The sequence below is a fragment of the Polyodon spathula genome, chromosome 20 (assembly GCF_017654505.1).
Source record: "Polyodon spathula isolate WHYD16114869_AA chromosome 20, ASM1765450v1, whole genome shotgun sequence".
NCBI classification, from domain to species: domain Eukaryota; kingdom Metazoa; phylum Chordata; class Actinopteri; order Acipenseriformes; family Polyodontidae; genus Polyodon; species Polyodon spathula.
The window spans coordinates 8773935-8785883 of NC_054553.1; the positions used below are offsets into that span (position 1 = coordinate 8773935).

The window sequence follows — 11949 nt, forward strand, 5'->3', positions numbered from 1 at the left end:
AATTCTACTCAAACACCTTTACAAACTGTTTGTGGTTAAATCATATTTGTATATGTACTGGTTTCTTTCTATCCAAGCTGAGCCTACCAATCCTCCAAGCTGACAACCATTATATCACACAGAACCAGTATTCTGCTTTTCTCAAACAGGTCAAGGTTGTAGTAAATACTAAAAACTATCCAACCGTACCCAGGCTAACCACAGCTGTGTCTGATGGGGCAGAACCTGATTCTAATTCACACCACCTTCAAATGGGGAAGCAAAAACAAAACAATGAAAATGGAAAGTCAATCAGATCAATAAGAGAGATCTTTTCTTGTTCGAGTAAATTCTGGTTCAACTACTTGAGTAAATGTAATCCATCCAGAGTTATTTGCCCTAGAGGCCAACAGTGAAACGCACATTGAAAATATCAATCTGTGCACCTTTCAGTCTGGTAATTAAGGGCTTTCACATTCTGTCCTGTGCTTCACTTCTACACAGAAGGGCTCATTGTGAGGATCCCTACTCCTCTGTTCTGCCATCTTTCAAACCTATGGAATAATTCCTCCCATCACCTTTGATATGCTCAGGTGTGGAGAGATACTGAAGCCCTTTCTGCTGGGAAAATCAGCCTGTCCAGCAAAAGAGCTGAAGCTTGATTTCAACTGTTGAAATCATTCAAATAAACACCATCAATGATCACAACTAGATATTCACGATTTCAAAAAACAACCAAAAGTTCATATTTAGGGGTTATGATATGTTTAGCGCTAAATTCAGGTCTTTCACCCTTGACCTATGTAAGGCAGTCAAGAGCAGCAAAGTTTCGATATAGCTGTAAGAGCAGGCACCAGCTACTGAAAAGGTCATACGTACAGATAGTGCATATTGCCAGCATTCAAAAGGAAACTTAATTCATTAGACTGTGCTAGCTCTTAACCCTAAACAGACACGTTGCTGATCTGACCAATGTTGCATAAGTAATGATGGGGGGGGGGGGGTTATTTGAATGGTATGTGTTAAAAAAGAAAAAAAGAAACATATTGCTTTCAGAATTATCCAAAATGTTGTCATTAAAACAAATAACAGTTTCAAATAATCTCTATAATAAATCCTAATTCTGCTGTGAATGCTGTATTGCATTATTTTCACTAGAGGGCATATTAGGCAAAGGCACATTGACTGCTACTTGAATACTAATGTATTGGAACACGAAACCGTAGAATGGAAAATACCATTCCCACTGGACATTTTTTTTTTTTTTAAGTATGTGTTCCTCGTTCTACAGCGTGCACAATTCTCATGTCTCAGGGGGTTACATTGTGAAATCATGAAACAGAAAATGTTCTGCATCCAAAGAAAACAGAAGAATAACTTAGCAATATTCCCGAGAAAAACGGTCAGAATGCAATATAAAATACAGAAAATACATTTAAATATGTAATACCTAATTAATTGGCTCGTGGTAAATGATTTACGCGCAGATATTACAGGAATATGTAGCTATATGTAACTGTTCTATAGTGTAAGATGCAAGTAAACAAAAAAACAACCGTCATCATGTGCAAAATGAGTTGCTAGGTCTGCACGTCGTGTACAGATATTGATAACACGTAATTTAAGCTTCGGAAACATACCACATTGTCAATAAAAAAAAATAAAAAATACAGCACCTCTCTCGTGCATCGAATGTCGTTAAAGGCATGTACATCAGGAACAAATTGTACTTTCAGGTATAGTAGTTATTCCAAAAGAAAACTGTAGGTGGCAGCACAACACCAAACAGTCCTGTGTTGAAAGTGTTAAAAATACTGTACCACTTTAGTAAAAGCATATGTCAAAACCTAAAGACATATTGTATTTACATGTATGCATTTATTAAGTTTATTTTGTAACATGTCCAAACTGTAAAATTTACAACAATTTAAATGTAAATTACATTTTAGAAGTGTTGTGGATAGATGGCAATGCTGTCACGGATTGCGTCATCCTTAAAAAGTACTGCTGCAATTAATTGCAGTATATAACGACAGAGTTTTGGAATTTTAAGCTGCAATAAAGTACACCATAGCTCAGCTCATATTGTTATTTAAGTGTTATTTATATGTATAGATACGAAATCGTATTTCCCAATACAATCTAAGTCTGGTCAGTGTTGCATTTAATTGTACTAAGCGTGTATATTACCATGCACCGGCGTAAACACGTGTGATATAACTGGGTAGAAGTCAAGTTGGTGTTTACTGTTATTTTTGCAGGGTTTAGGGCGGGGGCAGGGTAAAACCCTTGCCAAGAACCTGATTAGAATAATGATTTCGTGTACTTGGTACACGATATGACGTCAGGAGGCGGCCCATATATAAAGAGGAACGTCTCAGAAATAGATTCAGTTTGTGCAGTGGCGACGCTTGAGGAAGAGAGAAGTGGTTACAGTGAAACGTCACGAAATCATCTTGCAGTCTTAATAACAAAACGACCAAGATTTTCCCTAGTCAGTTTCACGTACAGTTGCAAAAGTGGCGAGGAATATCATCCAAACGGGACTCATCCTAAATATGAGCACAGAAATGTTCAAAACACCTATGGAAGTTGCTGTTTATCAGCTGCACAATTTTTCAATCTCATTCTTCTCCTCGTTTGTTGGGGGGGATGTAGTCTCGGTAAAGCTCGACAACAGGTAAATATAAGTGTGCATGTGGAAACGGTAGCGTGCGTTGTTGATTAGTTGTACTGTAACCATAAAAACTGGAGACATAATTTTCAAACTTAACTCTGGACGCAGCATTATAATCAGTGTTTGTTTTGTTTTAAATATAAATGTATTTATTTATTTATTTTTTAATAATATGGATGTTTTTTTTAACCTTTAAGGAAAATGTACTATGTCTTAATGTCTTGGTAGACATTGTGAAACTAAAACTAAAGTCGTTTATTTGATAACACTGTGTGTTCTGTACTGTCCTTGCAAAACTGATGGAGGCTGATTTAGGCAACACAGAATCTGTTTATTTGTTTATTTATTTTAGCAAAACCCGTTGATAATATGTTTTTGACTTGTAATGCAGGATTAAACATTAGCCTGGCTTTAAAAAAATAAATAATTAAAAAATACCATAGTAGTTTAGCCGAGCTGTTTCACACAATGCTGTTGTGTTGGTTGCATAAGAAGGGGGTTTCCTTGGAGTCGCCAAGGGCATGTCAGTTTTATTCTGGTTTGGACTGGTTCACATTTGAACAACGGAATTCGCAGGACACATTCCCATTTATTACTTAGCACGACATCGGAGGTACATCTATATTTAAATCATTGGCATCAAAAATTGTACTCGGGGTTCGTTTTAATGTCGAATTTGTTGTAGGCTAGTAGTAATTGCATTCAACAAAACAAAAAAGCTTCTGATGAAAAAAAAAATGCTGCACGCTTGTTGCAATGGTTATGTATATGCCATTACAGCATTCGCCATGTATTATAAATTACTATTGTTTTACTATTAATATTGACAGTCAATGTGGTTTCATATTGTTTCATAGTTATTTGTAGCAAAACATAGTAATTTTAGTTTTTTTTTCTTATTTTGCAGTGCTTCTGGTGCAAGCGTCGTAGCCATTGACAACAAGATCGAACAAGCAATGGTAAGTTGATACAGCATATTGCAATAGTGTATCATGTTAATAATTCTGAGGCCTGGAGGGTGGGGGGAGTACATTTCCAAACCCTATTGTTAACAATATATTTTTAAAAATGATTCTGTGACCCGTAGTTCTTATTTTATATAAATTCAGACGCAGTGCAGAAGATAACGGCACATGTCAGTGTTTGCAGTTAATATATTTTAATTGCTTGTTGCTGGGGCAGGCCTTTGGCAGCTTCCCTAGTTGGCTATTGTCTCGTTGGACGCAGTTATTGGATGGAGCAGTGCTGCATTACAGCTGCATAAAGCAAGCAGGTTCATGTCATCACTGGGGAGAGAAAGAGCTGGCTGTGTAATAACCCTGAAGCTGATCAGTCTCCCCCCCTCCCCACTGCAGTGCCACAATATTAAACCTTGCAGTGTAGCCTACAGTAAGCCGTCAATTATTTAAATGGAGCGGCAGAACATTTTAATGCTGTCTAAAATAGTTTGTTTACGCATGGTTTATATAAACGTGCATGTGCTAAAAAACAAAGTACAGAATGAACTGTCCTATAGAACACATCTTTAAGATTAATATACTGTATTGTGCCACACACTGTTTTTTTTGTTTTTTTCATTATGGGTTTTTGCAGACAAGAGTCGTCTAGAACGTGCTGGAAAGGATATAAAGAATTTAAGTGCCCAGCCATTAAAACGTAGCTGAAGTTCAGGGGAAATTAAAATGGGTGGCGACAGGAAGCAGCAGGTCCTTCCTGAGAACAGAGTTCTGGCAAGGCTGCTAGCACAGCTGCACATGCCACCCGCAGCTGTATTATCCAAAATGCTAATGGGTACCTTTTTTTTTTTTCTCCTCAGGATCTTGTTAAGAACCATTTGATGTATGCAGTGAGGGAGGAGGTGGAAATCCTTAAAGAACAAATCAAGGAGCTGGCCGAGAAAAATTCCCAACTGGAACGTGAAAACAGCCTCCTGAAGAACCTGGCAAGCCCAGAGCAGCTAGAAAAATTCCAGTTACACTTGCCCTCGGACGTCCCTGCGCTTATGGAGAACCAACAAGGTGTGGCAGAAACAGAGGCATCCCCACACACAGTTGGCTCTGCGGTATAAGTGGCTCTGTCTTGGGGTGGGCAGAGCCACTAGACTTTCAAGAAATTGACCTCCTTTGTGTTGTTGCACAAATACAAATGTGCTGGTTGTACACATAAAACAAACAAAAAAAAGACGTTCCAATGGCATAGCCTGTTTTCTGTGTATCAGACAATCTCTAAAACAAAAGCATTGAGAGAGGTTGCATTGGGACAGGGAAGAGGCCGGTGCTGGGCGCTACCCGGATCTTCTCTCCCAAATGTGGGAGAAGATATCTGAAAGGGCTGGCCAAGTGGACGGAGCCCGGACACCCAAGAGGCACATCTTCCGCGTCACAGAATCATGCCAAGGAAAAAGAAATCTCCAGAGAGACGGACCACCATCCTTCCACGAATGGATGCCCTGGGATTTATCGTTTCTGAAGAGCACTATAGAGAATCTGGAGCTTTCACTTCGACATGACTGTTAACTCTGCAACCATTTTTTTTTTTTTTTTAAGAAAAATAAACTCCTGAAATAAACCAGGATGGGGACTAAATAACACTGATCCAGTCAGCTACACTGTTGATTATTTGTGTTATAGAATAACAAGTCACTTGTATACTCTGCAGTCTGGGTTATGCTGCTTTGGATATTACAAAATAAGTCCTTTTGTAATGAAAATTAACTGTCTGTAGAAGTGTTAACTGGTGTGTATTGATTTAGGGAAGAAATCTTACAAATTTGCATTGCACTGGAAATGTGTAAATAGTATAAAAAGAAGTATTTCAACTAGGGATGCCACTGCACAAGATGAACAGGAGTGTAAGGTGACAGGTGCACTCACAATGTAAGAATTTTTTTTCTTTTTATATCAAAACATTGTGTTGACTTGAACTCTTAAAGCGAAAAACAGGTGTTGACTGTTGTCTGACAAACCCACACATTTTCAACGAGAAATGTGTTTTAATAGCTACCAAAGAGTCGTATAGTTTAATTTTGAACCAACAAAGACCACATTCGCACAAAGAAGTCTTGTTAGCACTTGTAACCGTAACATTTAGGATATTGTTGCTACTGTGTCCTTGTGACTGACTGCAGGTATTCACTTTGTATAAATGCAAGATGCACATTGCAATAAACATACCTTACGTTTACACAAAATCCATTGTTTCTGTCTTTCTTAATATGCAGATGTTGAGAACTTGGTTTTGTCCAACAAGTACATTTCTTTTAGTTTATATGTGACAATCATGAAGGTGCATACAATTTATTTGCCACACATTAATACAAGTAGGCATCTGAAAGCACTTAAAATCAGGCTTCAGTCACTGTATAGTAAGTGGCGGCCATTTTGCAGCCACATTCCATGCTGTCAAAATGGGCAAATTATGCCGTCAGTTTTAATTTCAATGCCAGTTTTGATGGTACTTTTTGGCCTGAAGGTACTGCGTCCCCACTTCTGCTCAAACTGGAACACCATGCACTGTAGTAGTGTACTGCACACCTAATGTACCAGAAATGAAGGCAAGCGTCACATCAATGAGATGGGACTGCCTTTACTCCCATAGCAAACTTCTCAACATTTCAAGCTGCAGTACATGATTTGAATGTTCAGACACGATATTACTGTTCCAATATGTTGATTTACCTAAAGGATTCAGTTTCTTAGTTATACCTTCTGTCTTATTGGCTTTGTGCTTCCGGTCATTGTCCTGCTGAAATGTGAATTTCCTCCCCAGTTTCCAAGTCTTGGCTGACTCAAACAGGTTTTCCTCAAGGATTAGCCTGTACTTTGCACCATCCATTAGACTCAAACTGGTTTGTAAGTTATCTGAAAAAAGGCCCATTCATGTGTTTACTTGGCATGAAAGGCCAGTAGAATTCCAGTGTAGATGCTTTCTCCAGTGGAATAAGCTGGAATTTTACCTCTAAGCTGGTTTTTAATAAGTCACTAGCAGCTGGGAATATCTGGATAGGGCTATTGGAATACAGCAAACCAGAGTGTTTGAAATCAGACAGGAGAAGTCTAGGCACATGCAGAGCCAGCAGGAAACTATATTTGTTTTCCTGGATACACTACATGTCTTTTCAACGTTTACCATGTTGAGGCTGCCTACCTGTTGTCTGAGTTTAGCAACAGTATGTTGCAGCAGTATTCCTTAAACAATGGCACTTTTGAAATTGCAAATAAAAGAACTGTGTCAGAGAAACCTAAATCAACTGTAATGCTAGATTTCTAAATATCTGTATTGTTCTTTTATAATATTGTTACCTTATAAGCCAATAGTGAAAATGGGATGCTTATTTCCTGCAAGTCGTTAATGGCACAACAAAACATCATGCAAAAATATGTGAATCCCCTTACACATTTGGCTGTTTCCTGACATAAGAGAGTTGGTTATTGCTTTTAATAGTTATCTCTCAGTAGTTTAGTGTTTAAGGTTATGGGTGTATAAGCTTGTAGAGGACTTTCAGAAATGTGACTGTTTGTCTTCAAATAAACATCAATGTGGCAAGCAGGTTTCCAGGGCACACACGCATGGTTGTACAGTAGTTCATCGTAACATTGCAGTCTTTTTTAATGCCTACCCCATTACCATTAAAAATTGTACAGTATTTAATCGAGATTACTCATGACTTCAAGGTAATGTTGCATTTTACCCCCTGAAAATACATTTTACTCTCTCAGTGTTAAAATTAGAGGGTAAGTTACTCCTAGAACTTTATCTGGCGAGCTGATTATTATATAATAATATTCAATAAAACAAAAATATTGTCTAAAATGCAAGTAATTTGACATTTGAACCTAAACAGGCCACATGCCCATTGCTATGCCGACACGACAGCTGCCAGTAAAGTGAGATATATTTTCAAATCTAGTTGTTAGTTTTGTTTTTTTCTCTGTTAGTGTTTGTTGGAATTCATATTTCATATTTATATTTATATTTCACATTTATATTGTTTTAGCCCTTCCCCAACAGTACTTGTTTATTTTCCCCAGCGCCGTCAAACTCGTTTGCTCTCTTTCCACCTGTACGGTATATAATCATTTATTTAAGTCAAATTAGGTCGATAGGATGATCTTGATTTTTTGTCTGCCTTCTTCCTTCCTTAACAACTTTGTTTAGAAAATATTGTATGCAAAGTATGTTAGTGATGTGGTCTTGAAATCTAAAAGGTATATTCATGTTATATACCGTGCATTTTTAATCATACGCTGACAGCGTCTAACAGTTACGTTATTAGAATAAACTATGATGGCTAAAATTTTCTTTTCTCTGTTGGCTAGTGGAGAAAATGCGTTGAACAGCCGAATTGGGGTAAAACCTGTTTAGATTGCACTTGTAGATCTTTTGATCTACCCTTCCAACTATGCACTGAACTTGTCTGACCTAAGCACCATGTTACTAGAACCTTAGCTGATACACTATCCTTGCACTATTAACGTGTCATTGTAGATGTAACTTGTTGTAATCCTAACTTGTTGCATCCTAGATCATATTGTATGTTGGTAGCATTATTTGCACATGCTGTCAACGATACTGTGTTTAAATAGTAGTCTTGCATTGTAACCTGTACAGCACCGCCTTGAACACCTGTAAGTCATCTTGGATAAAGGTGTTTGCCAAATAAATAAGTAAATAAATAAATAAATAAATGCATACATATGAAAAGTGTTGTCAGTCACAATACAATAATACAATTCTACTGTTGCCGAGGGTCCTAATGGAAAACCCCCTTCAATTTGCAAAAGACCTAAGACTGGGGCAGAGATTCACCTTTGAGCATGACAATGATCCTAAGCACACAGCCAAAGTGACACTGGAGTGGCTTAAAAACAAGACTAGACGACTAGACATAAAACCACAACTTGTTCAAATCTTTAAAGTAAGCTTAAATCACTTCCTTTTCTAATTATAGACATTGACTAAAGTAAGAGTAGGCTACACTAGCACTGATGTCATTGGCTTTGAAGACATAAAAAGCTCTAGATAATATTGTCAGTGGAAGGAGGAAATGTTTAGCAGTGTAATTTAGGTTACTCCAACTAGACAGTAACATTAGGACAGGACTGGTACAGGAATACATTTCTCTTTATGTTTGCAGGAATGGATGGGAATGGAAATTAAACTGGAAGGAATGGATGGGGCCAGGAGTAAAGAGTTTTAAATCTAATGGGAACAGATGGGAGCATAACTGAAGGCTGCAGAAATGGGTGGGAGCAGTACTGAAGGCAGGAAGAGCAGTAAGGTACAAAAATGTAGTTTGTCAGACGAGCTACAAGAACTTTAGATGTTATAATATTAAACCAATCAAAAGTGTACTCAGACTTCTGGGTATCCATATATTTACCAAGACAGACACTATAACCCTTGTATCAATGACACTCATTTTAACTGACACACTCCATTTAGTGATGACTCTGGCCCACCCATTCAATTCAACCCCACTGTATTTAACATCTGCAAAAGTTTTTTTTTTTTTTTGGTTTGTGTGTTATCAACACGGTATGCATAATAAAACAGTTGAAGTAGGTTTGTCTGGTTCTTGTTATTCTTGTAATAGGTAACATGGCAGTAGTGAGAAGTTAAAAATTCAACTGGGAACAGGATGAGAATGAAAAACACAAGAAAAAAGGGTAACCCAAACAATAGCCTGCCTGAAAAGTATGTCATACAGCGAGAGGCTAAAATAAATCAGTCTCTTTTTTCTTAACTGTAAAGGAACGGGAAGGGACAGGAATGAAAATATATATACATATTGATTCATTTTTCATGGGATGGGATGGAACAAACTCAAGTTTCATTCCCATGTCACTCTCTAACTCCAACTAATTCCTTCTCTTTAGAGAAACGTATAATTGAAATAGCATGGTGCATTATCTGAATAATAAATACTAGCATAATCATGAGTAGGTTCAAACATTACCAGCAATAGAAACAGAATGAACAAACCTGTGTGAATTGGTTCATCACTGTGGTACCATTCTACCAGTGGTTTATACCCTTGAACTATCATTGCTCCTTAGTAAAGAACAAGATTCAAATTCCATCAACCAGAGTAAATAGGCCAGATTAAATAAAATCTCAGAAGGAAATACAATACATCTCCTGAATTACAAATGTGTCAATATAATTATAGGTGAACCTTCCATTAAAACCTGCAGCTTAAGGATTTGCAACAGCCAACGCAAAACTAGATCAAACTAGATCAACGCAAACAGAATCAAGAAGTATGCCAATTACTTATTTTGCTCCTCAAACATGCTCCTCAAGCTTCTATCTTAAACAAATATACATGTTTATTGTACAGCCTGGCTTTCTTATATTGCTGTACAATACAACATGTCTGTGTGGTATATGTTCAGGGTTTAAATATAAAACATCTCCCTGACCTAAATATAGGATTATATAAATTTTTACATGTCAATAACAGTGTTCCTTTGCTATCTATACATTACTACGTATCTCTTTGTTGTTGTTTTTTCCCTTTTATTTTTAAATTGTATTGTTTTGCCATAGTACTATAAACTGGTCTGCTAATGGTGAAAGCTATGCACGCTAGAAACAGCACTGTATGTGTGTGGCAATTTAATTGCCTGGTAAAGACTCATTTTAAGCGCACCCCACCCCCACCCCCAGACTGTGGCCCGACATATGTGCTTTGCATTTAATTTTATGCCCAACCCTCCATCCATTTAATAGGTCTTGAAGACATTTTAGAACCTATTTTTCTCTGTGAAGCACTTGTAAAAAATGTTAAATAAAATTGCCAATTTGAAAACCCCGTTCAGAGCCCAGATGCTAAAAAAATGTCAAAAAATGTGTATTGTGTCACTGTCAAAATGCTTTATTTCTAAACATATATTTCTCTATTTGTTTACATTATGCAAGAACTTTTAAAGCCTGCCAATGACAGCTGGGATCCAGTTTCTTACAAATGGTTTCTACAATGGTTCTGCACTATTGTACATAGCAAAGGTAAATATGTAAAAGCTATTCTAATGTTTTCATATTTTGACATTTATTGAATCATTTATAGAACCATGGTACCACACCAGTAAAAACATTCTTACATTCCAGGACCGCAGTGCAGTACTGCTCAGAGTTCTGAGTTTCGTCAGGGAAATAAACTGTATTTATAATGGTACCCCAGTGGTATTTTTCAAACTGCCTAGATTCCCAGTTGGGGAAGCAATGAAAAGTTTTGCTTATGGTAATATGCTTTTTAAAGCCATATCCAATCACAACAAGTGCATTTCTCTATACCTTACTGCTAAATACAATACCCAAGAAAGACAGCCGAGAGCTCTTTGCAGTTACTTTGCAACTGCAGCTGTTCCAATGTAAACCCATGGGTGTGTTATGTGTGTGGGTGCTTTTGTCTGTGTCCCAGCTTTCTACCGTCTAGGAGCTTGAAGTTGTTTATGTGTTTAATCATTTAACCAGATTAGTAAAAAAAAAAGGACACAAATAAAATTTCCTAAAAAGAATCTCAAGCCATGTGTTACCTGGTGTACAAGCGTCAGGTTTTTGTCTTGTCTGCCACCGCAAGGCTGAAATTTGGCTTAGGTCACAAGTGATGTTCTCAACGAAGAGGGTTCCACTAAAAGCAAACCAGTTAGCAGTTTCTAATGAGGGGGCCAGTCTAGTCATTACATAATAAATTATGGCTACCACTAATCCACGCAGTGTACGTTAAGGCATGTCATTCTCCTCAGGTACACATCGATATATATATATATATATATATATATATATATATATATATATATATATATATATATATATATATATATATATATATATAAGGTGATGACACAACTGCCTTTAATTGCTGGTTCCTCCCAAAAAAGGACAAGGGGAAAATATGGACAAACGCAATTGGGGCAATGTAGGCCACTCTTGTTGGATATATGGATTACTAGCTTTATCTCTATGAACAAGGTGATACTGGTAAAGTCAAGCTTTCTTGACTCCCATGTAGCTCTGCCAATATGTCCAGAAAGTGTCCAGCTGCCTTAATCCTTTGTAAATAAATATTCTGCCTGCTCTTCCAGACTCAACAATAATGACAGGTTCCAGCTCTTAAATCACATGAATTTATTTATTTTAACCCAAGTTCCCAATTTAGGGGTGTCTTTACAATAACTTACAATTTAATTTTCTTTAGATACCCTAGACTTTGTGATCGAATACATGTTTCTGTAATGTCTGTATATTTTCAGGTTTTTCCATGTTTTGTAATCTTCCAGAAGACAGTT

At 37.1% G+C, this 11949-nt stretch overlaps 1 protein-coding gene across 2 annotated transcripts in view; it reads left to right on the forward strand.

Moving 5' to 3' along the window:
• Positions 1-5846, forward strand: part of LOC121295475 (TSC22 domain family protein 3-like) — a 59035-nt gene extending 53189 nt beyond the window's left edge. Inside the window, exons 1-3 of one of the 2 annotated variants that reach the window (XM_041220115.1) lie at positions 2357-2659; positions 3564-3615; positions 4473-5846. In XM_041220115.1, the coding sequence (XP_041076049.1) occupies positions 2538-2659; positions 3564-3615; positions 4473-4724 (426 nt within the window). In that variant the 5' untranslated portion in view covers positions 2357-2537 and the 3' untranslated portion in view covers positions 4725-5846. Of the gene's footprint in view, positions 1-2356; positions 2660-3563; positions 3616-4472 lie in introns of those variants that run through there. The other variant, XM_041220114.1, reaches the window with a different exon arrangement.
• The last annotated feature ends 6103 nt before the right edge of the window (positions 5847-11949 follow it).